General features: G+C 45.3%; 1 protein-coding gene across 3 annotated transcripts in view; it reads right to left on the reverse strand.

Annotated features, from left to right (window-relative positions):
- Positions 1 to 3209: 3209 nt before the first annotated feature.
- Positions 3210 to 27746, reverse strand: part of Acvr2b (activin A receptor type 2B) — a 39792-nt gene continuing 15255 nt past the window's right edge. For all 3 annotated transcript variants that reach the window (XM_021259869.2, XM_013073396.3, XM_087216541.1), the window contains exons 2-11: positions 14116 to 14323; positions 13661 to 13770; positions 13351 to 13502; positions 13115 to 13258; positions 12404 to 12547; positions 12035 to 12183; positions 10229 to 10343; positions 9243 to 9381; positions 9012 to 9142; positions 3210 to 8522 (exon numbers count right to left, since the gene is read on the reverse strand). In XM_021259869.2, coding sequence (XP_021115528.1) covers positions 8328 to 8522; positions 9012 to 9142; positions 9243 to 9381; positions 10229 to 10343; positions 12035 to 12183; positions 12404 to 12547; positions 13115 to 13258; positions 13351 to 13502; positions 13661 to 13770; positions 14116 to 14323 — 1487 coding nt within the window. In that variant the 3' untranslated portion in view covers positions 3210 to 8327. The remainder of the gene's footprint in view (positions 8523 to 9011; positions 9143 to 9242; positions 9382 to 10228; positions 10344 to 12034; positions 12184 to 12403; positions 12548 to 13114; positions 13259 to 13350; positions 13503 to 13660; positions 13771 to 14115; positions 14324 to 27746) is intronic.

Genomic DNA, 27746 nt, shown 5'->3' on the forward strand with positions numbered 1-27746 from the left:
AGACTGAAGTCGACAGTCCACTGAACAGGGCAGAGACAAACTCTCAGAAGGTTGAGCCAGGGCCCGCTGGAAACAACTGCCCTCAGTGTCCAAGGTTGTAGGACAGCAGGATGGCCCACGCAGGCGGCTCACATGGTTGAGCTACTACTTTTAATCTTGGTCTGCCATCTATGCCTCAGAGAAAAAATTCAGGTGTGACTGCTGGTTAATTAAGCTTTTTGAACTGGTAAAAAAGGCTCTTAAAAATATATATATATATATATATATTTATTTATTTATTTATTTATTTAAAATACATCATAATGACAAACAACCGTATCTCACAAGGCCTAATTTCACAGCAATATATGCTACAGACATCTTCCCAAAATGCACTGTGGTGGATGGTGAGTTTTTATCCTGCCATTTAAAGGAATGTTCAACATTTGAGCTTTAGCAACTGGAAACGTGTTAATAAAGAGCTCATCTTTGGAACTAATTTGCACGTAAGACCAGCCAGTCAAGTTGTTTTGCCTATTCAGACACAAGCGAAAATACTGAAAATGCAGAACGCAGAGGAGCGCAGGAAGCACCGCTCAGACAATACTCCAGGATGACCCCACCACAGCACTAGGATAAGCTTGCCAGAGCTCCCGGGTCAGTCCTTGGAAGAGTTCTGCTTTGACACAAGTGCCTCCATGGGCAGGGTTCTTGCATGTATATGGTAAAAGTCTGCAGTATCAAGAGGACCTGGATGGTGACACTGTTCAACATGAGGTCTGAGGTAACTGGTTCTTAAAAAAGCTGGATCACAGAAGTGTATCCAGAAATTAGAGCTAGGAAAAAGGAAGAAGGTAAGGGGCCTGGGGCTAGAAGAGACAAGTAGGACAAAAGCTTACAGCAGTTGCTTTTGGGGGAGGAGTGTGACAAAAACAAAGGCACAACAGAATTACATTCCAAGACAGGTGGCTGGAGAGCAGAGAAATGTTCATTTATGGGGAACAGAAAAATAGTGATGAGCTAATTCCTGGAGTGCTAGATCCGGAACTAGGTTCATTCCCAGTATAAAAGGGGTGAAGTGTAAAAGTATACTCTAAAGCACAATGAAGAGAAAGCACAGCCGGTTTAAAATGACACAAAGGAATCTCTTAACAAAACTACATCCAGTGTCCCTCTGGAAGCCACAGCCTGAAGCCAGCACGCAGGACATGGGAGACAGGCCTTCACCTGAGACTCAGGTAGTACTATAATTTAGCTTATTTCCCCTTTGCCCTGTCAAGAGTTCCCCCAAAATAATAACCATCTACCTGTCTACCTGGAAATAAAAAGGCTAAAGTAAAGACCACTTTCCCCACAATAGCAGTGACGCTGACCTCTGTAGGCCCCTCTGAGGACACATGAAGGGCATCTTCTGTACTGGGCTCCTGGCTGATCACACTGAATAAAGCAGCGAGCCAGCCCTACCACTCTCATCTCCAAAACAGCCCTGACCACAGGAGTCACACGTGCCTGGCGGTCTCCATGTAATTGATTACTGCGTACACAGGGGCCCACCCCTGTTTCTGAAGAATTACTCAACTGGAAAATCTGGTCCTAGATAATTCTGTTTGGTGCACAAAACACCAAATCCTCATTTCAAAGGCTTTATAACCTATTCTAGTCCTATCCTACCCCAATCTGTACCCCATACAGTTTGTTCCCCTCAAAGCTCCTCATGCAATTATATTCTGTGATAGGTGTTTACAAATGAATTGTTAACCTCAGAACTCCGTTCAAAAGGAAATCCCAGGAGGAAGTACAAATGTCAAACACACCACAGACCCTCTCCCAGCCCTTTTCTCCCAATCTGCAAGGAGCCAAATTGAAGCATGGCTGTCCTACACTACCCCAAGTGAAGTTTTGGCCAAAGGAGACCTATAAACTGACCGCAGGCTGCCAGTGTATATAAGAATCTATGCCAGCACTAACAGTTCCACATCACTCAGACTCCAGTGTATAGTTATCCTGAAAGGTAAAGCTCATTAGCTCTGATTACAAAACCACTCTTATTCAAACTCACTAGACTTTATAAAAATAATCTGTGGTATAAAACAATCTCCACACTGTGTAGAAGAAATCTGTCAGGTGATATAACTAAATATATATATATATATATATATATATATATATATATATATATGTAGAGCTATAGACTTTTTAAAAGTAAAATTTCAAGTGTCTGTCTCTATTATATAACCTATTCTTTTATTTACAAAGCTATCTAACAACATCGATGCAAACATGACTAAGAAAGTCAGGGAATAGGTCCATAGCCAACCAACAGTGCAAGTTTCCAAGACTCAAGACAGAATTCACTCATTCACAAAAACCCATCCTCATGGGCCTGAAAAACTAATGGATCACATTTTTCATAGCTGTTGAGTTCAAAAGCTTAAAACTTTACAAATGAATGTAACACTTTTCTGCAGGCATCCAATACACACTGCATACACCCATATGGCCTTATGTATATTTCTTTAGTGCCCTGTGGCTGGTTTACAATAGTTCTTAGAATTGCCTAAGCCATAGACCAGTGAGTGCAAACCTATGGCACGCCATGACACAACTGGCTGTTTGTTATCACTGAAAGCTCTGAAAGGTTTGCCATCACTGACCTAGACAATACGACACTGTCCTGGAGGGGAAAAGGTCAGTATAGAGCCTATCATCACACACAGCTATTTAAAGAATATGCATGTTAATTCTTCAGCAAAAACCACTTGTTATGTCTACAAGCTGCCATAGGAGCAAATGAGGCATCACCAATTTTGGCACTACAGGGATAGAGGAAATACCACATTCATTCATACCTGGCAGATACAGTTGTGAAAATGTGAACTGGTACAAACTTAAATAGTGATAGATTCTTTAAATTCAAATTTTCATCCAAAGTTGGGTGTGGTGGTACATCCCTGTAATCCCAGCACTCTGAAAGGCTGAGACCGGAAGATCCCAAGTTTGAGCCCAGCGTGGACAATTTAGCCACTTAGTGAAACCCTGCCTTAAAATACAAAATTAAAACTAAAAAAGAGCTGGGGTTGAAGCTCAGTATGAAGGTCCTGGGTTTAATCCCCGGTACTTGCTGTGTGTGTATTCTCATCCAAACCAAAGTTTATAGTGATCCCCAAGAGGATGTAAAATGGGAACATTGAAAATATCTCTCTAAATAATTTGGACATCTACATATTTGATGGGCTTTTTTTTTTTTTTTTTTGGAGATAGGGTCTCACTGCGTAGTTCAGGCTAGCCTTGAACTGTGTAGCCCAAGCTGGCCTCATACTCACAGTGAGCCTCCTGCCTCATCCTCCTGAGTACTGAGATGACAGGTGTGCACTACCATGCCTGGCTTGATGGGCCTTTTGAATCCACAAATTATTTTTTAAAACGTGGTTGAGTTAACTTAATTAATTTTCAAAGGAGTGTTTAAACTTTAATTTTTTTTTCTACAAAACTAAATTACTATCTCAAAAAGCTTTTCCAAGCCTTCTAAAGGTCTGGGATACATTCACAGGTAGACTGCTGGTTACAAATCAACTATGTGAATCTTACCTAAAGAACCATGTGCATAACCCTGAATGCATTAAATGTTTAAAATCTAGACCAAGAAGACATACAGTTCATCCACTAAAGTATCAAGCCTTTTATCTAAAAGACAATGTTGATCAAGACTTAAAACTCTCCATCCCTAGGCTGAACATGTTAGCTGCTGAATATTTTATTAGTTTTGTTTTTCACACAGCCACTGATCAAGGAAAATTCACCTTAGCAAACTGAGAAGGAAAAAGGCTACCTTGCCCCTCCCTTTCTGACTGCTTCCTCAGGAGGACCAGAGGAGAGTAGACGTGCTGTACTGCTTGGAAAGGTGTGTTCTACTGCCCCAGATGTAAGCCAGGCCTGGCTATCCCTCCAAAGATGTGCCATCAAAATCCAACAGGCTCAGATAACTGAGACTCAAAATCAAACTGAATGAACTAGAAACTGCTTTCCAATGTACATATTTTGTTAGCTAGCCAAATTCTTTAGATTATTGTTTTTTCAACCTCTAGTACAGATGCTAAAAACTTACATACTTTTGCTTCCTAATTATTTAGGGGAGGAAAAACCAAATAGCAAATCCTTGTATTACCAATAGGTGCTTAGGAATTTAACACTACATGCTTTAAAAAGGCAAAATTCTGTTGCAAGACAGCCATCTAGTCTTCCCACTCTGGAGGGGATAGTCACTTCCCTTGCCTTCATGGCTCAAGCAGGGGCCACATGACAGGCCTTCTCAGCCAGAGCACACAGACACTGGATACATAGCTGGGCTTGCTGAGGGAAAACCCACAGACACAGCCCAAGCCCAGGACACAGTATTAGAAGAGAGGATAAGAACATGGCCGGGGATTTAGCTCAGTGGCACTGTGCCCGCTTCGCAAGTGCAAGGTCCTGAGTTCGATCCCCAGTACAAAAACAACAACAAAAGAACTCGGGATCACATACATACTGAGCTTCCTAAAACATCAAGCCAGGTCAAGGGTTGGCCGAACCCCCGAGGACAACCTTTGTGGCCTGGAGATGAGAACCTTCCTTTTGCTGAGTGTATGTGAGGATGAGGCCCTCACCTTCTACAGATGTTCAGGGCTAGATGATGTCCTTCTCTTTCTGCACTAATGCCCCTAAGTGCAGATAGAATGAATTCAGAGTCAAAACCAGCTGGCACCACTTTCCCTTGTAGCCAGGCATCGTTCTCCCCTGAACACCCCATCTGCACCCCTTGCCTCCTCATCCTAGGGACCAATGATCTTAGGAAAAACACCAGCTCCTATCATGGTGGCAGGGTGCTCTGATGATTACATCCATGGGCGTCCCTGCCCACCCGTCACTCGGGGCCATCTGCAGGATCCTGTGACACAATGACACGTTTTTACCTGTGTTCTCTTTCTCTGGCTCATCCCTGGATTTCTCTAGCTAGGCATGACTTCGCACTGTTACCACAGATGCTTTCAACTAGAACAGTCTTTGCCAAGGAGGAGCCTACTTAGACAACAGCACACTCAAAAGGAAGAAGCGAGGATCCTTGGCTACATCTCTCTCTCACCCTGGATGGGACAACTCCTCTCACAGACAGGGAAAGTGATGACAGGCCCCACTCCCACTTATCTTCACAGAACTTGAGGCAATAAAAAGTAACAGTTCTCTGAACCTCCAAAAATGGATACTATGTGAAATGTGTGGAGAAGGGCACAAGCCGAGGCCCTGTGACCTAACTGCCATCATCATCCATGCAAACTAGGGCTCCCCTCAGATAGCACAGGACAGCAAACAAACACACTTTGGGTAAAGGGAGTTCCCAGAGCCACCCCCTAGAAGGAAATCACCCACCTTCTAGCCATTAGCAACCAGATACACATGTGATGGGCACACTTTACAGCATGAGGGGGAAGAGACAGACTGAAGTCCCAGGAACTGCCACAGAACCCCAGTCTCTCCCTTTATCCAGCCACACCAAACAGGCACCAACTCCTGGTACTGCATTCTGATGGTGAGGCCCCAGAGGGACACGTCAGTGTCTAGGCACAGGGCCAGCAAAGAGGGAAGCCACTCAGACTAAAAGGCATCAGGCTGTCTGCTGCACTGCATCCTGACTGGAAGGGTACCATGCCACGGCCACAGCTCAATACTCCCTCAGCCAGGCCAACACTTCTATGAATCCAACCAGCACAGATAAGAAAAACCACCAAGAGGAAATCTAAAACCAAACAGAAAGCTGGGGTTTAGTGTTTGGCACTAAGTAAGATTGGTGATCTGATTATTCCTGCAGTGAATTACTTAATTTTATTTGTTTCTTCTGAGGATGAAAAGTAGAGACGTCCCCACTGCCTGAGAAGAAAGCTAAAGAAAGTAGATATGGCACTTTTCAATAAATACTTTAAAGCTTCTTAAAGAAATAAGTGGAAAAGAAAAGCAACTGCTGTAAGGCCTGTTTTGTGGTTTAGAATTATTCTGAGGGAAAAGACAACATAGCTTACAAAAACAAAATACCTGTCCCTATAACCATCTGGCCAGACCACATTTTGACCCATGAAGCAAATACCAAGCCCTGAGGGGAGCAAACTGGCCTCCCCCAGCACCCCATGCCCCAACCCCCAGAGCAATGGCCACCCCCACAGCAGACCGAGACACTGCACATAGCACACTGAGCAGGAGCGGACACCTCCACATTCATAGTGCCCTCACTTCACTGACCCATGAACCCCCGTGGACTTCCGGACTGGCAAAGGGCAAGACCCTCCACCCAGATGTGCTAGTCGAGACCCGCCCTCCAGGCACAGGGCACAGGGAGGCCCTGCCCATCTCCTTGATGACCCTGCCACTAATCCACTGAAGGAATTAAATCTCAAGTAAAATTAGCCAATGTAGGCTAGCTTCTACCAAGCTCAAGTGAGGTTGTCTTCTGAACACTGACCCATCAAGTCATGGGGAATATCTGAGCCCCCAGTTCAGCCCAGGAGAAGGCCTTCTCAGTTCACCCAGGTCAAGCTCTCCCATCACCCACCAACTCATCTACCCTAAAGATTCAAGAGATGTGATGTTTTAAATAAAACAGTCTACAGAAACTGGAAGGAAACTCCTTCCCAACAAGAATGATGAATGCCCAGACTCAGCCCAGACAGCCAACCTACTTACAGTCAATGATACTTATTTACAAAGGGGCTTTATCAAACAAAAATGGTAGTACTCCCTAAAAGACACAAACATTTTTTCTTTTTCTCTATTTTTTTAAAACTTCCTTGTCATAAAAGCCAATTTACATTAAAATATACTTACTACAAGACAACACAACTAACAAAATACATAATAAAACTTATACAAGTAGAAAATTCTGAGGTATTTCTGGTTTGAGGTGGTCTGTGGTCGTGAAGTTTTAATTCTTTTATTTCTTAAAATTTAAACCTCGGAAGCCACATAGCAAAGCATGTGTATATATGTAGATGTGTACCTTTCGTCTGAAAACAAATTTAGTATGTTCCATAAATCAAAAAATTCAAATGTCAAAACAGCAGCATCAGGAACATTTACTGACTAGAGCAAGGTTATGACATAATAGAAAAAGTTTTTTAGATTATGCACCACTTTAAGGAGTCTGGAGAAAGCCGTGTCCAACGAGCCACAGAAAGGGGTCAGTAAAATCACCGGTGAGGGGAGCCAGAGCTATAGGACTTAAAGGGTCCCCGGAGACATAGGTCCTGGAGGGACTGCTCAGGGACCCTCTAGCCCCAGCTGTGCAGGGCACCCCATGGGCATTTTGCGAACTGCTCCAGGAGGAAAGGTGTTTCAGTATTTCCTCCATTAGATATTTATAGAATTGCATCTAATGAAGAATGTTCACTAGACTATGATGATTTCTGCCCTTGCCTCATTTTAAAATTTGAATAGTAATAATGTTTCATCCTATGGCTGGCCAAGCCCAAGTTAATGAAAAAAAAAAAAAAAAACCGGTCAGGACCCTGAGCTGCTCCTGTTCTCAGACTTTCTCCAAACCCCATGCTTGACATTAACGCTCGGCCCCACAAGGTCCTTGTCCTCAATTCCTGATTACCTGAGAAGTGGCCTCCATAGCAAAGGATGTTGCTCTGCATGTGCCTGAGTCCAGTGTAGCTCTGTTCCAACCCCTACCCCAGCACTCCTCCCTTCCAACTCCAGTCCAAACCATCCTCGTCCTCATCTCAGCTTTTCCTCGGTCAGGACAACACCCGTTAGATCCGTGAAAGACACATCTGCTGCTTCTTTAGCTCACTGCCTAATAAGGGAGAAACAAAATAAAAGGTGGGGAGGCAGGGTAAGGGCGGAGAGGAGGAAATCCTCTTCTGAGGAAAGTATGTTTTTATGTAACAGTCTTCAAAGGTTCCTCTAGTAGAGTTTGCAGCATTAAGTTTCCTAAAACAGGAGATGGGTTTCTTTGTGTCACAGATTCTGAGACGACAAACAAAGAGAAAGTGGGAAAAATGAATCCCAAAGGACAGGAGGTGGCTGAGGCTCTTCAGCATGGCGCTGGTTCTGTATTCACAGCTCAGCACCTCAACGCCTGCTGACGTGTCCGCTGTTCGAGATACAGTAGAGCAGTATGCTGGTAAAAACTGATCCAATCCAAAAATAATATTAATAATAATAATTATAATAATTATAATAATAATAAAAAGTCAAGGTAAAATAGCAGCTGCATTTTATGTGTTTGTTGTTTTATAAGATTTCCAAAACAAAACACAACTTTTTTTTTCCTTTTTTCCTTCAGATCCACTGAGTCTGGAGACACACATCCTGGGGGCTTATATGCTGGACTCTTTAGGGGGCAGGTCCACATTGGTGACAGAGGTCACCAGGGAGACAAGACAGTCCGAGGTAGTGCCGTTGACCGACCTCCGGATGAGGGACACCCGCTCCTCCACGCAGCCCGCAGAGAGCCGAGCCTCTGCATCATGGTCCCAGCACTCCTCAATGGTCACACAGAGTTGGGCCAGGCCCTGAATGGTGGGGGAGGAGAGGGGAGGGGAAAGACAACCTTGTTAGACCCCCTCAGTGAGGACAAGTGTGGGGGAACAGCAAACTTGATAATGCTCCTACCAGCCCCAGCTCACCATCTGGGGCCAGGGGAAACTGTAGCCACCCAGAAGCCTGCTCTCTGGGCAACCACCACCCAGAGCCCACCTGCCTCCTTCACAGCCCCAAGGAAGGATTCACTGAACTACCCAGCCCCTCTTAGGGCAGACATGTCTTGCCCTGGAACAGTGATATTCAAATCAAATCTTATGTGGTTCAGTCACACTGGGGGCCGGGAGGGGGCACTGTCCTACCTTACTACTTATACCCAGAGATACCTCCCTAAGGTCCAGGGAACATGGCAGCCTTCGTCTGCAAAGCACAAATTCATAGGCCCAAAGTATAATGCCCCTCTCCCCCTAGATCTCAGGCTCCTACACACAGAAGGTCTCTTCTTCTATGAAGCCCCTCACCGGGTGCTTCAGCCAGTGATCCTTAATGGTAGGCCTCATCTTCTTGTGTACGACCACCTCTTGCAGCTCCTCCAGAGAAGGGTGCTGGCCAATCTCCTCCTCAAAGGGAAGCATATACTCGTCCACAGGTCCTAGGGGGAAAGAAAGTCTAGTGGGATCACCCCAAGGCCCCACAGCTCCCAAAACCCAACCTGAGATGTCTACACAGTCCAGGGCCGCTGTCCTACTCACCATCTGCAGCCTTGCAGCGAGATACAAGCTCCCACAGCACCAGACCCATAGCATACATGTCAATGCGCAGGAAGGCATCTCGTTGGAAGTTGATGGCTCCCTCAAGCACCTCGGGGGCCATGTACCGTCTGGTACCTACCTACACAAGGACAGAGAAGGGTGGGGACTACAGAGACTGACAAGGCACAAGCAAACATGTCAATGGGCAGGGGAGCTACATCCTATGTTCATCAGACAGGGGTAGGGTGTCGGGCTTCAGCGTAGAACACCAGTGATGGGAAGCTCCAATTCACCTCATTCACAGCAGTTACAAATTACATCTGATGATAATTTTATGAAATTGTTATCAAACTGCTACAGCAATACCACAAGGAGCTACACTAATGATGTGTATTTTACTGAGATTAAGACTAAAAGTGAGCTGGGGATTTAGCTCAGTGGCGCCACACCTGCCTTGCAACCACAAGGTCCTGAGTTCAATCCCTGGTTCCAGGGGGTAAAAAAAAGACTAAAAAACAAAGACAGGAAGGACACTTAAACATATCATTAGCTGATTGTTTTAAGACAGTTTACTGGGTTTAATTTTTAGTTACTTTTTCTAGATTTCTGGTCTGGATTTTAGTACTTTGTTGTTGTTGTTGAGACAGGGTCCTACTATGTGGCCCAGGCTGGCTCAAATTCAGTGTTCCTCCTTGTCTCAATCTCCTGAGTGTTAGGATTACAGGTGTGTGCCACCATGCCTGGCAGTCTTCCTATTTTATCCTATTTAATAATTATAACTGAAGAAGAAACAGTCTACAAAGGTAAGTGACCAAAATCCCAGTGGCGTGGGGAAGCTTCAGCAAGCTCCAGGCCTTGATTTCCACACTGGCACAAAAGCTCTATTCTCTGAGTTCTCTGAGAGCTCTGAATTCATGCGGTAACCCCTGCTGGGTACTAGAGAATCCCCTTGGCCAGCCCCCTGTTTCCCAGCCCAGGATTGGTACCTGGCCATGGGTATCCCCTGGCGGTTTCCCTGGCTCAAACCGAACAGCCAGGCCGAAGTCAGCCAGCACGGCCGTGAGGTCACTCTTCAGCAATACATTCTTGCTCTTAAAGTCCCTGTGGAAGCAAGTTGGTCCAGATGAAATAGAACTGCATAGGCAACCTACTCTGCACTTAAATACCACACTCCCCTCAAGATCCCAGAGTCTGTGTCTCAACAACCCCATCTGGGGTGCAGGGTATGTGCCAGGGTACAGAGCTGAGGCATCTTCAGGAGCCTACACAGGGGTGGGAATTCCCTGTGGCCTTGGGCAGAAGGCTTCCACCAGGGTTGGAAAGCCATTCCTACCCTAATGGTTGGACAGACCTTGTCCCAGTCCCCACAGTATCAAAAACCAACCCGAACATTCTCAGAGGGGTTGGGGTCAGGTACACTGGCCTTTCTTTCTGGAAATAATTTATGATATTTAGAATGTGGGTGAAAGCAGAAATTTAAAATCAGCTTGTCAAGGACCCTGTGTAGGCTACACAGGCAGTGAAGCAGGGTACTGGAGTTTGCACAGCTCTCCCCCATACCAAAAGAGCTACTTTGAGTCCTCAACTCTCCCAGCACTGTCTGTCTCAGCCTTGCTGGAGGTGATTAAACTAAGTGAGTAATACACACAAATGCTTTGGGCCACCCTGGCACACTTACTATGCATTACTCTTAAGTTGAACCATACGCAAGAGGCGACATTCAACCTTTTGACCTACAAAAGGAGCCATTTCACACAGTCAACCTTCTATGTCATTACTGTTCATATCATTAGGGATCCTTTAGCTTTGAAGTCTGGAAACCAAGGCTTCTTCCCTTTCCTCAAAGGCAGGAAGCCAGCTTAGTATGAGACATTGATTAGTCACTCAACACTTCTGCAATATTGTTCCTTCACCAATAAGATGGGACTAAGAAGACAGTTTCTACCTCACAAAGCAGTACTGAGGGTTAGAAGAGTTGGTATTTCTCAAAACATTTAGAGTAGTGCATACATTCAGTAAAGCACAATGATGGCAAGTTAACATAAGAGTTGTTTTTGTTTTTGTTTGGTGGTAACAGGGATTGAACCTAGGGCCTTTGTACTGACCTACATCGCCAGGCCTGTTTTTACTTTTTATTCTAAGAAAGGGTCTCACTAAGCTGCCCAGAATGAGATCAAATTTGTAATCTTCTTGCCTCAGCCACCCAAAGTGCTGGGATTACAAGCATGCAATACCATATCTAGCTAACAATGGGGTTCTCAAAACATTGTTCAAGGACCCCAGAAGGTCCCTGAGACTGTTTCAGGAGATCATCATGGTCAAAACTATTTTTGTATTCCATCACTTGCCTTTTCTAAGCTCATCTTTCTGGAGTATAGACAGGACTTCCCCAGAGGCCCATGACAGACGCTGTCATCTCTGACAGGTAACAGAATGTGGGTGTTCTATACCAGCAAACACCAACAGACTGACCTAGTATGCAAAACCTCATTTTAACAGTACAAGGGGGCCTAATCAAAAAGTTTCATACTGCTGAGCCAACTCTCCAAAGTAATGAAATCAGCACCTTCTCACATTGCCATTAGAGGGCACCAGAAAACCAGCCTGGGAGGCCAGGCCATTCCCAGGACACAGGTAAAGAAAGGTCAGGTTTTGTGCTCAGTTGCTCTGCTACACCATGAGCAGACTCTGCATGTTTAAGAAGGTAAGACATCCCCCAGATTCTGCCCCCACTCACCAACCCTCTGCTGCTCCAGGCCAAGTGCAGGTAGGGCACCTACTAACGCACATACCTGTGGGCAATGGATGGCTTATGGCCCTCGCCATGGCACCAGGGCACATCCTCATGCAGGTACGACAGACCTCGTGACATCGTCTCTGCCACATGACACAGTTCATTCCATGTGATGATGTTCCCCTTGAGGTAATCCGTGAGGGAGCCCTGAGAAGGCAGTATGGAAGTCAGGCAGAGGCTCTGGGTGCAGAACAGGACCCGGTCCAGCCCAGCCCAGGAAGGGACATACTCTATATCATAAGAAGTTAGCCCCAGGCTGAAGGTTCTCACTGTAGAAACACCTGTGGTAGGGGTTACCTCATTGTGGGTTACCACTACAGGGCCCTTTCCATCTTATCTCAGAGTCCATCTGATGGACATGGCTCACCTTGTCATGGAAGGCTGTGATGAGCCACAGCTCCACCTCGAGGCTGGAGCCTCTCTTCTCGGCAGCAATGAACTGCAGCAAGTTCTCGTGCTTCATGCCAGGTGTGCTGAAGATCTCTCGTTCACTCTGCCATGACTGCTTGTCCTGAGGTGGGAAGAAGTTCAGCCACATTTCCTCACAGCAGGACAGAGATCCTCATCCCATCCCCACGCTAGCCTCCTAGCTTCAGCCTCCGTAAGGGACCTAGGCAAGCAGCCCAGAACTGGGCTCGGGAGCATCAGGCCAACAGCAATCCCGGAGGTTACTTTAGCATGATCACAGCACCATGATTCACAAATGGAACCACTGCACCCCACAAAGAAATAAGTTGCCCAGGATCACCCAACAAGTGAAAGCCACAGCCAGGCCAGGCTGCGCTAAGTGTCCTGGGTAACTGCCTGGGGTGCCCTGGTGCCTAGGATCTCTGAGCAGACCAAAATGTCAAGATCAAAACCCTGGATACTGAAGCAGACCAAGGTTGGGCAAAGCCCTACTCTGGTCCTACAAAGGAAATTCACTGTTACATACAATCCTCGGACTAGCCAAGGGTGATAAAAGTGACCATTCCTACCTAGTGAGGCCACTTCTCTCTCATCCTACTGTACATCCACGGCTTGGATGACCTCATTACCAGCTTCAGTGAGGCAGGATGACCCGGAGGCCCCCACTCACCTGGAGTGGAAAGATCTTGACAGCCACAAAGTCATTCATGAGCTGGGCCTTCCAGACACAGCCAAAACGCCCCCGAGCCTTGATCTCCAGTAGCTGCAGTGGCTTCAGGCCCACTAGAGGGGATGGAGGTGGAGGCCCGGGGTCCTGGAGGAGAGTAAAGGCTTAACAGGATCTGGCCTGGACTTCCACACCTCCCCTGCCCTCCCCTGCCCTGCCCTAAGCCTGCAATGTCTCACCTCATGGATGTTCACATGGCCATAGGGGGGCTTGCGATGCCGATACATCCAGAAGGCCAGCAGGACAATGAGGGAGAGGCCCCCAATGGGCAGCAGCGAGTAGGCCAGCACCGTGAGCAGGGTGGGGGCTGTCGGGGGTGGCTCGTACGTGACTGGGGGACACATGGAGCCCTGCGTCAAACAGCTCGCCCACAACCACACCTCCATAAGGCCCTGCAACCATTACCCACCCACCTGGGAGCAGAGCACTCTGGGCCAAGGAGAGGCCCCCATCTGCTGGTCGGGACCCCTCTTCCCACTGGCACCTCACCTTCTGGGCCCCCTGCTTCCGGCAGGTGGGTGAAGCGCTCGTTGCAGAAGTTGCCTTCACAGCAGCAGAAATACACCTGGGGGTTCTCCTCGGTGGCCACACACTCCTGCCTGAAGGCAGAGTTTTCCTTACACTCTTCCAGCAGGACAATGCGAGACTCTCCCAGGCCTGTGCAGTCAAACTCCTCCCCACAGACAGCATGTCATGGGCAACTTCAGTGGGACAGTGTGACCCACCCCTAAGTGTTACCCAAAGCTGAGGAGTGACCGCCAGGGGCTGACGTGCACCCACACCCTCCTCAGAGCTAGGACAGGGCAAGCAGCTGTGGAAGGGCTTGGGACACAGCGACACCTCATAAGCCCCTTTCTCCCTCAGACATCCTGAGACACACACAGCCCAGCAGGTGGTGCAAGCACAGGCAGGCTTCAGCAGAGGAAGGGGAGCTTGGGTAGTACCTGTCATAGCAGTTGAAGTCATCCAGCCAGCAACCCTTCTTGACGAGCTCGATGGTGCCTGAGCTGTTGCGCCAGGAGGCGTAGCAGTGCAGCCGCTTGTCCTGCTCACCCTCACAGCGTTCCAGGCCACTCTGGTTGGTATGTTCCAGCTCCCAGTTGGCGTTGTAGTAGATGCACTCCCGCGTCTCAGCCTCCCCACGCCCAGAACCTGTGCCCGCAGAGAAGTGCGAAAGGCTGAGCATGTCCCAAGGACTGCTGCCCCAAACCCCTGCAACTAGTCCTGGGTACCAGGCCACCCCAGATAAAACCCTCTGCTCTCAATGCTACACCCCATGCCACCTGTCCATCCAGTACCTCTAGCTTAATACTACATGCCCACTTGGCGCCAGCTCCCAACTCATTTTCTCCACTGTAGCTGCACTAGGCCTAAGAAAGGGAGCCTAATGCCACAAAAAGATGGCTAGGTGCACAAAAAGGAGCTCTAACCCTGCCTGAGGTTTGGGGCGGCTGTTATTCCTTGCAGTAGTAAAGTTATGAAGGAGCCTCAAAACCTCAGTGTACTTCAGAATAACTAAGTACAGGGGTGTATTAGGGTGATAGTGTTTATTAAAAATACATCTTCCAGCCATAGCCCAGCTCTATCTGATGGGAATATGGGAATGGAGGCAGGCTCTCCACTTTTGTTTTTTTAAATGTAGTTCAGGCTGGCCATGAACTATGAAGCCCAGCCCGCCCTTGAACTTGCAGCAATTCTCCTGCCTCAGCCTCCCAAGTGCTGAGATTATAGGTGTGAGCCACTATGCCTGGCAGGATCTCCACTTTAACCACCCTGTCTACCTCCAGAGATTCTAATGTAGACCTGTGGGGCTACATCTGGAGGAACTACAAGGAGAGAAGGCTTCCTGCTGCTCCAGTCTCTGCCTGGCCTCTGCTCACCAGTTGCCCCCAGGGAGCCTAAACTGGTGTGCCCAGACCCGCCAGTGTCCTTTCTGTACCCAACAATGGTGCCTGGGGCTGCACATGTCTACAGATGCACATAAGACTCCAAGAGTCACCAGCGGGTGCATGGTCAGGCAGGAGGGCCGGCAGGAGACTAAGCTGCAATCACAGATCAACTTCCCGGCTGGGCTTTCCCCTGACAACTCCCAGCACACCCCATCTACTCCTGAATCCCATTCTATCCCCTGCAGAAGTGCCATCCAGGTGGCTGAAAATGTCAACCTCCAACTGCTCGTCCAAACGTGGCCTCAAACACGCACCAAATCTATCTTCCTCACCCTCCCTCTAAAATAACCCAGCCCCAGAGCTGCTCTCATAAATCCTATAGTCTGGGCCGGGAAAGAATACATAGATGCCGAAAGAGGTTCTGTCTGAGAATGCTGTGCCACAGTCCCTCCACAGGATGTCCACGTGAAGGGGGCTATAGCATTTATACCACACTGTCAGAACTGCACAGAAACATCCGATAGGAATGGCCAAGCATCCACCTTGCCTTTCTGAACTTCTGGAGCCTATCGTGAGCCAGTAATCTGGCACCATCCATGGCTTCCCTCCCCCACAGGATGGAGGAGGAGGAACCACAGTCAATCCAAAAATCCTAGCCAGTATGCCAGCAACTCTACTTCACTGTCAGTCTGAAAGGTGTGTTGGGACAGCAAGGACAGAGGACAGTGATGCTCGGGGGAAGGCACTGTGCCCTGAAGTCTAATACAGCCCATACCTTGACTTCCCAGGGCCCATCCCAGAGAGAAGGACACTGGTGAGGGGAGCCTCCATCACAGAAGGAGCCATTCCCTGGTCAGACCTACACTTGTTACACCTCCCTGTAGCTGATAGGAGGCTTCTTCCAGGGGGAACTGACCAGGGGCAACCAGAAAATCTCAAGGCTCCAAGCAAGATTCAGAGGTTGAAAATGTCACCACAGTGCCCACCCATAGTGGTGGCCATCCGAGGCCATTTGGCATAGATCCTGGCTTCTGGAAGGAAAGCATGGCCTCTCAACCAGCCATGCATCTAGGACTCAGCCTGGCCCACAAAAAGGGCCTCAGGGTCCAGGGGGGCTCACATGGGGAGGATACTGGCTTCCCCTGTTCAGGACCTTCTTCAAGCACAGAACTTAAGGTTTAGGGTTCAGACAGGCAATCAGAGGCTGACCAGGGGCCATGACCAGGCTAGCACCTATGATGCCCACAGACCCCTGCCTACCTGCAGCAGCGTCTGTTACTGAGCTGCACAAAGCACCCAGTCTGGAGGATGGATGGCCTCCTCTCCCCAACCTGGGGCCCTAATGTATCCACAGCAGCAATCCTAATGAGGGAACTTGAACCTTGCAAGGCTAGCCCCCAAGCTAGCTACAGATAGGAGGGCTGAGCACTCTTCCACCTTCTCCCATGCAGCCACATCCCAGCACCAGAGCCTTGAATGTACCCAGCTTCTGGGCTTAGCACCCATTACACCTCTGGCTGCAAATACTTCCCACTTTATCCCTAAGAGTTTAACTATGTCCTCTCTCCCAAAACCACGCAAACTTTCTAATTTATTGTCCATTGTGTTTCCTATCTCACCTAACTTGCCACCTTGGCTAATTGCCTGTTGATGTTTAAATATTTCACACATTAAAAAGTATGTGGATCACATAACCAAAAATAACCCCCCAAAATAAATAACACTATTAATAAAATGAACATTTGTATAAGAAATAAAGCATTACAGATGTCTTCAATAATTATATTCAAATTCTGGGCTTCCCCCTCAAGACTAAAAAGTTGACAAAAGCAGGATTTTGACCATCTTGAGTGTCAGAGCCAGATCCAAATGCATATGAGGTATGCTGGTTAAAACAAGATTTCAAAAGGAGGTGACAATACTTTTTTTATGGCTCTGTAAATCTAACCTGGGGCCTCATGCACGCTAGGCAAGTGCTCTAACACTGACCTATACCCATAGCCCAGGAGTGTTACATCTCCATTCAGACAACAGGCAACAAGTCCCCTGCACAGGGGTAGGAGTTCCAATAAGAAGAGGCCAGGGCTGGCCCAGCTTCTCTCTCCAGGCCATCATCATCAGGCACAGACTCATCTGGCCACTAACATGGATAAGACCCAAATGGAGCTAACTAGGAACTTCAAATCTCAAGGTTCTAAGTAGGACCCAAGGGTTCAGTATGTTACCTGAACCCCATCTGACCAGATTCTCCTAGGCAACTTAGCAAAACAACAGTGGTGAGCTGGCCAGACCTTGAATCTTGCCCTGTGTGCCCCTGGGCAACTTACCTAAACCATTCCATGACAGAGATTAGTAACAGCACCTACCTCCTAGGGTTGTTAGGAAAATTTAAATAAGTTAATGCATTTCAAAAGTGATCAGAACATGCCTGGCACATTAGCCACTGTATCAGAGCCATATCATTCCCTGCTGCCCATGGTAATTCCCACAACCTAACACTCCTATACGGCCCCAGACCATCAAGTCATCACATGCCCGAGAGAGCTTTGCAATCAGAAGAGAGGTGACATTTCATGCCTCTTCCACACCACACCCAAGCTCTGCTACCTACCAGGTAGAGACCCAGGGGCCTCCCTCTTTCCTTCTCTTCTCCCTGGCTCTGTTTCTTCACATACTCAGCTATTTATAGCCTCTGGCAAGACTCCCTTCCCAAGGCCACCTCCACCTTATAATAGATAAAGGCCTCCTGAATACACCAATACCCATGCCCATGGAATCACAGCACTCTGGCACAGTGGGATACCTCTACCAAACCTGCCCTCCTGGCTGGGAAGGAAGCTGTGCTTCCAAGATGAGAGGCGGGCTTCATAGTGCGGAGGGAACCATGTACCCTCAAACACCAGAGTAAGGGGCCTGCTCATCCCTGAGCCACAGCCAACTCAACCACCGGTCCCAAAGGATCCAGATGTATAAGAAGAGAGATCCTGAGGCCTGGGGATTTAGCTCACTGGTTCTGCTGCCTGCCTCTCAAGCACAAGGTCCCAAGTTCGATCCCTGGTACCAAAAAAAAAAAAAAAGATGTAAGAAGAAAGGTCTCCAAAAGGCAGTCCCCATGCTCACAGGACCTACCAACCTAGTGAACCTTCTGTACAGGCAGGGCAGAGAAAGATCTCTCAAGTACACGTACACACACACACACAAAAGCAGCTCAGTACAGCAGGCTTTGGACACATCCCACCATGCACTATGTGAAAAAGATATAATCTCACCAAGGTCTTGACTGTGAGGGGCTCAAAGCGCAACGAGGAGAGAGGTTAGAGTGATAGAGATGGAGAAGAAGTGATGAATGCACCTTCCCTGGGATTCCCCAAGCTCCCAGAGTTTGAGCCATCTCCAGTCTACCTAACATCTCCCAGAGGAACTGTGGACCACAGCACCAGCAATGCCATCACACTCTTGGCTTTGGAGGCCCCTTGGCAGTCAACCTTGATAGGGAACAGATGCCCAGTCCCATCCATGTAGACCCTATAGCTGGAGGAAAAGTGCCACTCCTCTACATCTTCCTCAGGTCCACTCCTGCCACCACAGCCAGACACGCCCTCCCAGAAGCCTCCACGCACAAGAACAGGCCAAGTAGAAGCATCTTCAATACAAGACTGCTCCCTCCAGTGTCCAGCATTCAGAACTGCCCAGACCCCTGAGTTTACTGGACCTCCTGCCCCAGCAGCTCTCTCTAGAAAGGGCAAGGAGGGTCAAGAGACTTGAAGGTTAGGACTTTAGGACTGCACACTCCAGGCTCACACAGCAGTGTCTCTACCACCTCTCCAGGACCAAAGTCTAAGCAGCTGGGGTATGGGAATCATAGAGCCAAAAGGTAAAGGAGAGAATAAGCACGGAAAAGAGACACAGACACGCATGCACAAGCACCATGGCATGGTACATTTTGACTCAGAACCTTTCATACAAGAGTTAATGAATCTGCCTTTTCATATTCATCCATATGTAAGAGATCTAGATAGACAGATATCCATTTAACATTTACACAGCTCACATTAACATCCCAGGCACAACACTAAGAATATTTTAAATAACATTTAATTGTCTCCACAACACTATGTGGATCATCATTTTACAGATGAGAAAACTGAGACACAAGAGGTTGAGTAACTCACCCAAGCCATTTATTAAGTGGTGAGACAAAGTGCGTATTTTTCACAAACTTCTCCCTCTCTGTAGCTATGAAATGCAAGCACTTGCTGAGCCAAATAACAGTCCACTATGTGACCTCACCCTAACTTTATTCATTCTTCTGTTGGACACTTGGGTTATATGTTTGTTGATGTAAGCAAGGCCATTCTTTTCTTTACATATTTCTCGGGCTTATGGCGGGGGGCATTTCTCCAAGGTACAGTATATTCTCAACATGCTAGAAACACTGTGTCACAGGGTCCTACACGGTGGATGCCTCAATTTATGTCTCCAACAGCCTTGCGAACCCACATCCTCATCCAGTATGAATTCTGGTAGACTGAGAAGTGCCTCTTTATAGCCTTCCCCATTTTTCCATCAGGTGGCTTTTCCTCTAAGTTTCAGAAGTCTTTATACATTCTTGGTAACAAAAGTTTTCCTAAAATATAGTAACCCTTTTCATTTGTAATGCTCTTGTCAGAAAGTCTCTCTGATGCTAACATAGCCAGTTCTTGTGATCAGTGTTTTCCCAATTTATCTTCTCCAACCTTTATTTTAAATTTTCCTTCGTTTTTATTTTCCTAATTGAATCTAATATTGTCTTTGAACTAGAGTTGCTCCAATCACATTTATGATTACTGGGTAGATTTAATTAAATTTTTCTCTATAGTATCTCCATTTGGATGTGTGTCTGTGCATGCATGTGCATGTAGACACTGGGGATTAACCAAGGGCTTCATGCATGCTAACCAAGTGCTCTAGCACTGAACTACGAGTTATCTTTTTCAATTTTTATTTTTAATAGTGCTTCAAGCATGCTAGGCAGGCACTACCACAGAGCTATATACCCCTAGCCCTTAAATTTGGTCTAAAGTCATTCATTTCATTCCTACTCTCTACTCTAAGCTAGCCTTTACATTTTAGCATGTATACTGAGGCTAAAAGCCTAAAGTTCATCTCTATTCTCTCACAGGAACTTAACTGTTTTAACTCTAATTACCTCCTTTCAACTTACATTTAGTTCAGGCTGGGGATTTAGCTCAGTGGCACTGCAACTGCCTACCTCATAAGCTCAAGGTCCTGAGTTTGATCCCTGGTTGGGGTGGTGGGGAGACTTACATTTAGTTTAACCTATTTGTGTTCAGTAACATAGTACTTGGTGGGGTTTTTTTTGTATTAAATTCTTTTATTGGTACATTGTAGGTATACAACACAATTACATTTCTCATTGGGAATTGTACCTTTATATAATGCATCTTGGTTCTTATTTTTTCCCCATTCCTAGCCCTCCCTTCATGCCCTCCACCCTTCCCTATTTACAAAGACTTTATTTCCATTTTTTCCATTTCTCATTATTTTTTCCTTTCCCTTCTTTCCTTTCCCCTGCCCCTCCCACTACCCCTACCCCTTTGGACTTTTTCTTCCTATTTTATATTATCGATTATTCATTCTAATCATTGGTACATTTTAGGTATACAATATAATGACATTCATCATTGGAAATTTGCACCTTTACATAGTCTCTCTTGGTTCTTATTTTTCACCCTTGCCCAGCCCTCCCTTCAACCCCTCCAGTCCTATTTACACAGATTTTGTTCCTATTTTTCCATTTTCTCATATTAATCCCATTCCCTTCTATCCTTTCCCCTACCCTTCCCATTTCCTTCCCCTTTGCCCCTTTTCTTCCTATTTCACATTACCTATTATACATTTAGTCCTTATTTACACTTTCAGTTTCTCACACCAGAGAAACTATTTGGTATTTACACGTGTGTCCTATTTATTTCACTTAAGACTATTGCCTCAATGTGCATCCACTTAGCTATAAATGTCTCTAATTTCTCATTTTTTATGGCTGAGTAGTACTCCATTTTATAAAAAAAAAAACCCACATTTTCTTGATCCAGTCTCCAGTTGATGGGCATTTGGGCTGTTTCCAAGTTTTAGCTATTACAAACTGTGCTGCTATGAACATGGGTGCACGTATATCACTGTGGTATGATTCTTTTAATTCTTTGGGGAAGATCCCCAGCAGTGGAATAGCAGGGTCAAATGGGACTTCCAGTCCTAGTTCTTTGAGGTATCTCCATACTGATTTCCACAGTGCTTGCACCAGCCTACACTCCCACCTGCAGTGGAGCAGGGTTCCTCTTTCCCCACAGCCCCGCCAGTTTGTTATTGGTTGATTTCATGATAGCAGTCATTCTTTCTATAGTGAAGTGGAATCTCAGCGTTGTTTTCATTTACATCTCTTGAATGACCAGTAATGTTCAACATTTTTTCATGTATTTATTTGCTATTTCTACTTCTTTGTGTGAGAAATGTCTGTTCATTTCAGATGCCCATTTTTGGACTGGGTCTTTAAATTTGGGAGGTCTGATCTTTTTAAGTTCTTTATAGATTATAGATAGTAGACCTTTGTCTGAGGAAGAGCAGGTGAAGATTTTTTTCCCACATTGTGGGTTGTCTCTTCACACTGCTGGTGGTTTCTCTTGCTGTGCAGAAGCTTTTTAATAAGAAGAGATCCCACTTGTTGATTGTGCCAGTTCATGGGCAACTGAGGTTTTGATCATAAAATCTTTTCCTACACCGATGTCTTCAAGGGTTCTACCTAACCTCTGTTCCAACTGGTTCAGAGTTTCTATTTCAATATTTAGATCTTTAATCCATTTTGATTTTAGTTTAGTGCATGGTGAGAGATATAGGTCTAGTTTTAATCTTTGGCAAGTTGAAGCCCCATTTTTCTAGCATCATTTATTAAAGAGACTATCTTTCCTCCAGTGAGGGTGTTTGGCTCCTTTGTCGAAGATGAGATGGCTGAGTGTGTCTGGCGTTGTTTCTGCATCTTCTGATCTGTTCCACTGGTCCTCAAGTCTGTTTCTTTGCCAGTACCATGCTGTTTTGATCACAGTAGCTTTGTAGTAGAGTAGCAGGTTGGGGATTGTGATATCCCCTGCCATGTCTCTGTTACCTAGAATTGCTTTTGCTATTCTGGGTCTCTTCTTGTTCCAAATGAATTTTTGGATTGTTTTCTCGAGGTCTATGAAGTATGCTGCTGGGATCTCAACTGGAATTGCATTAAATCTATATAGCAGTTTTGGAAGTATGGCCATTTTCACTCTATTAATCCTTCCTACCCAGGAGCAGGGGATGTCTGTCCATTTTCTGATATCATCTTCAATCTCTCTTTTCAGAGTGCCACAGTTTTCAGAGAAGAGGTCTTTGATTTCTTTCGTTAGGATGATTCCTAGGTATTTCAGTCTTTTGGATGCTATTGTGAAAGGAATTATTTGTCCTATTTCTCTCTCAGTGAGTCTGCCATTGGTGTAGAGGAAAGCTATTGATTTTTGTGTATTGACCTTGTAACCAACTCCTTGACTGAATTTGGTTATTAAGTCTAGAAGACTTTTGGTGGAGTTCTTGGGGTCTTCTATATAGAGTATCATGTCATCTGCAAATAATGACAATTTGACTTCTTCATTACCTATCTCTTTCATTTCTTTCTCTTGTCTAATTGCCATGGCTAATGTTTCCAGAACTATATGGAAAAAGAGTGGTGATAGTGGACATCCTTTTCTTGTTCCTGATTTTAGTGTGAAGGATTTCAGTTTTTGACCATTTAGTATGATACTGGCTGTTGGTTTTTCATAGATGGCTTCTATCAGTTTGAGGTAGAGACCATCTATTCCAATTTTTTGTAGGGTTTTTATCATAAATGCATGTTGGAGTTTGTCAAATGCTTTTTCTGCGTCTATGGAGATAATCATATGGTTTTTGTCCTTGGCTCTATTGATATAGTGTATTACATTAATTGATTTTCGTATATTAAACCATCCCTCCATCCCTGGGATGAATCCCACTTGATCAGGGTGTATGATCTTCTTGATGATCTTCTGCATTCTGTTTGCCAGTATCTTATTAAGGATTTTTGCATCTATGTTCATTAGTGAGATTGGCCTATAGTTCTCTTTTTCAATTGGGTCTTTCTCTGCTTTGGGGATCAAGGTGATGCTTGCTTCCAGGAATGAATTTGGGAGTATTGCTTCCCTTTCAATTTCATTGAAGAGTTTAAACAGTAGTGGCAGCAGTTCCTCTCTAAATGTCTTGTAGAATTCAGCAGTGAAGCCATCAGGGCCAGGGCTTTTCTTGGTTGATAAGTTTTTAATTACAGTTTCAATTTCATTGCTTGATATTGGGTTGTTCAGAATTTTTAGGTCTTCTTCGTTCAACTTCGATAATTCATATGTATCTAGGAATCTGTCCATTTCTTCTGTGTTGTCCATCTCATTGGCATATAGGTTCTGGAAGTAGGTATTGATGATCCTCTGGATTTCTGCTGGGTCTGTTGTAGTTTCACCCTTTTCATTCCTAATTGCATGGATTTGGGCCTTTTCTTTCCTTTTTCTGACAAGGTTGGCTAAAGGTTTGTCAATTTTGTTGATTCTTTCGAAGAACCAACTCTTGGCTTCATTGATTTTTTTTGTATCGTTCTCTTAGTCTCCATTGCATTGATTTCTCCTCTGATCTTTATAATTTCCTCCCTTGTATGAGCTTTGGGGTTGTCCTGCTCTTCTTCTTCTAGAAGCTTGAGGTTCAGCCTCAGGTTGTTTAATTGGGCTCATTCTGTTTTCCTAATATGCATATTCACTGCTATGAATTTCCCTCGTAAGACTGCTTTCATCGTGTCCCATAGATTCCGATATGTTGTATTGTCATTGTCATTTAATTGAAAGAACTGTCTGATTTCTTCTTTAATTTCCTCTGTGACCCATTGGTTATTCAGAAGTGTGTTTTTCAATTTCCACGTGTTTATGAAATTTTTTGAGTTTCTTTTGCTATGGATCTCCTATTTTATCGCACTATGGTCTGATAATATACAGGGGATAACTTCAATTCCTTTGCACTTACATTAAACATGTTCTATGTGTATGTGGTCTATTTTGGAGAATGACCCATGTGCAGCTGAAAAGAATGTGTATTCTGATTTTGTGGGGTGGAAGACTCCGTAAACATCTGTTAAGTTCATTTGTTCAAGAGTTCGATTGAGTTCTAGTATTTCATTACTTAGTTTTAGTCTAGTTGACCTATGTATTTGTGACAGTGGGGTGTTGAGGTCCCCCACTACAATTGTGTTAGTGCATATATGACTTTTCATGTCCATTAGTATTTGTTTTATATAGCTGGGTGCACTAGTGTTTCATGCATAGATATTTATGATTGTCATCTCTTCCTCTTGGATTCTTCCCTTTACAAGGATGTAGTGTCCTTCTTTGTCTCTCTTAATCAGTGTTGGTTTGAAATCTACTTGATCTGTCAAGAGGATAGCTACTCCTCGTTTTTTTCGGGTTCCTGTTGCATGGAGTATTCTTTTCCACCCTTTAACTTTCAGTCTATGGGTTTCCTTTTGAATTAGGTGTGTTTCTTGTATGCAGCATATTGTTGGATTTTGCTTTTTTGTTTAATTCTTTATTTTTTTAAATTGATTTATTTTGGGGGGGATTTTGCTTCTTGACCCATTCTGCCAGTCTGTTTCTTTTGACTGGTGAATTGAGACCATTAAACGTTGATGGTTATAACTGAAACATAATGACTTGTCATTACCATGACTTTTTCTTTTTGCTGGGTTCTCCCCCTTTACATTTAATTTCTTGTCATACCAGATGGGTTCATTCTGCTTTGCTTCCTGGGGTTGTGATCCTCAATGTCTGTTCCTAGGATATTGTGTAAAATTCTTTGGAGTGCTGGTTTGGTATTCACGAAGTTCCTAAGGTGCTCTTTGTCATGGAAGTATCTTATTTCTCCATCAATTTTGAAAGATGGTTTTGCAGGGTACATCAATCTGGGTTGGAGGCTGTTTTCTTTTAGGGCTTGGAATATGTCACTCCAAGATCTTCTTGCCTTGATGGTTTGTGTTGAGAAGTCTGCTGTGATTCTGATGGGCTTTCCTTTGTATGTGATTTGTTTCTTTTCTCTGACTGCTTGGAGAACTTTGTTCTTCTGTTGTGTTTCTGGAATCTTAACAATTATATGCCTATGTGTAGATTGTTTTTGATCAAGGCTATTTGGAGTCCTGTATGCCTCACTTATCTGTATGTCAAGCTCTTTTCCCCTGCTTGGGAAGTTTTCTGCCATTATTTCTGTGAAGAGATTTTTTTATGTCATCTGCACTCTCTCCTGTTTCTTCATTGAGCCCAATCAGTCTTATGTTATTCTTTTTTGCATCATCTAGCAGCTGCTGGATTGATTTCTCATGGTCCCTTATAATTTTGAAGCAATTTTTCTTTTCCTGGTCACCAAGTGCAATCTTATCTTCTATATCTGAAATTCTGTCCTCACATTGGCTCATTCTGCTGTGTAGACTTTCAATGGAGTTTTTTATGTCCTGGAAATCTATTTGCATCTGTTTTATGGATTCCATTTGTTTATGCTGGGATTCCATCATGTTCCTCAGTTCCTCTCTAGATTTATTAATCATGTCTTGCACTAGGGGCACAATTTCTCCTGTTATCTGAGAAATTATTTCTGATTTCATTTTTTCAGATCCCCTTTTGTTGCCAGTTCAGTGGGTCCAGGTGGTTGAGTATCAGAGTGTTCCATCTCATTTCCCTTTGGGGTTGCTGTAGGTGATCTGGAAGTCTGGTTTTGAGACTTATTTACGTGTTTTCTCATTTCGACTGGGGCGGGGGGGCTGTTAGCGCCTGCATGGATTACCTCCTCTGAGCTGGGTGAGGTGGGACAGGGGCCAGGAACAGCAGTAGTGATGGTGACCCAAAAGCCCTTTCCTGTGGGCTAGGAGCAGCCGGAGGGATGGTGGCCGGGAAACCCCTTCCTCTGGACCAGGAGCAGCGGGATGGTGGCTCAGAAGCCCCTCCCTCTGGGCCGGGAGCAGTGGGAGAGATGGTGGCCTGGAAGCCCCTTCCTCTGGGCCAGGAGCAGCGGGACAGAAGGTGGCCCAAAAGCCCTTTCCTCTGGGCTGGGAGCAGCGGGAGGGATGGTGACTGGGAAGCCCCTTCCTCTGGACCAGCAGTGGGACGACAGCTCAGAAGCCCCTACCTCTGGGCCGGGAACAGTGGGACTCAGTACCATGGTCTGGTGGTCTGGTGTCCTCTGCGTCTTTGTAGTGTGGAATCAGGTGGCTGCCTGTCCGCAGCGGCGTGATTCGGTGTCTTCTGCGCAACTGGGGACCTTGGTAGGGCGTGGGCAGACCTGCCTGTCTGCAGCGGGCTGATTCAGTATGTGTTCCACGCAACTCAGTACTTGGTGTTCTTGACACTTGTGTTTTACAAAGTATCTCAGAGCATTTTTTGCTGCTATACAAAATACCTGGGTTCTTCATAAAGAACAGGTTCTTTTAAACAGTTCTACAGATGGGGGAATGTCCTATTTTTCCTTTCTAGGAATTGTTTTTTTAAAAAGTTCTAGTTCAGTGGTAGAGGGTTTGCCTCACATGCAAAGGCTGTGAGTTCAATGCCCAGCACCTGGTCAACTTTGATATTTCTTTTTTTTGTTTTTTTATACACAGTCTCACTATATAGTTCAAGCTATCCTTGAACTATATAGCCCAGGCTGGTCTCAAACGCATGTCAATCCTCCTGCATCAGCCTCCCAAGTGCTGGGATTACAGGCATGTACCACTATACCATTATTTTGAAGTTTCTCTTATAATTCCATAATTTAAATTCTTGAACATCTATTTCTGAAATTTCTTATTTCTCATCTCCCCTCATGATATATTGTTTCTTCGTTTTTAGATTTTTAATATTGAACTTATGTTCAATGGGCCTTCTCTGTGGGAATACTAGGAGATCAAGTTTGAGGGAGCAACCTTCCAGAAATAATCTATATTTTTTGCTTCTGCCAAACTTGCTAGGATATTACCAGTCTGGAATCACTTTAATTTCTCAATGTAAAGTTTCCCAGAAAACATGATGATACAAACTTCAACTCTGATCATATGAGAACAGGCTTATCAATATAAACTCTTAGGGGAGGGCTGGGGATGTAGCTCAGTGGTACAGCACTTGCCTAGCATGCGCAAGGCCCTGCCTCAGTTTAATCCCTAGCAAACACACACACACACACACACACACACACACACACACAGCCCTACCTCAGAGGAAGCTATTCTAACCTATCCCATTCCCCTACCAGCCTATGCCTAGACAATGCCATTATTTAGTCTCTGTCAGAAAAAGGATGTTTCTTGTAGTCTATATTTCACTGAGGGTACAGAGCCACGGGAGTCTTTGAATGTGAGAACCTCAGTTCACATCTTATGTCCTGACCCTCACGAAGTTATTGAGCCCGTGTCTCTATTAAATAAAGGAGATGAGCAAAGACTGTAGAGAATCGGCAGTCTCAAACACTGGAGGTATTCAACTGCAGTTTCCAGTGCCTTTTTGCTTTTCCTTACTTTCCTATACATGCAGCTATATAGATGCATTTTAAAAGGATATTTCTTATACTTTTTCTTGCATGCCTATGTTTTATATAAAGCT

This window comes from Heterocephalus glaber, unplaced genomic scaffold, assembly GCF_053883595.1.
Source record: "Heterocephalus glaber isolate CG9 unplaced genomic scaffold, H.glaber_assembly_v1.0 deba00000122, whole genome shotgun sequence".
In the NCBI taxonomy this organism is placed as follows: domain Eukaryota; kingdom Metazoa; phylum Chordata; class Mammalia; order Rodentia; family Bathyergidae; genus Heterocephalus; species Heterocephalus glaber.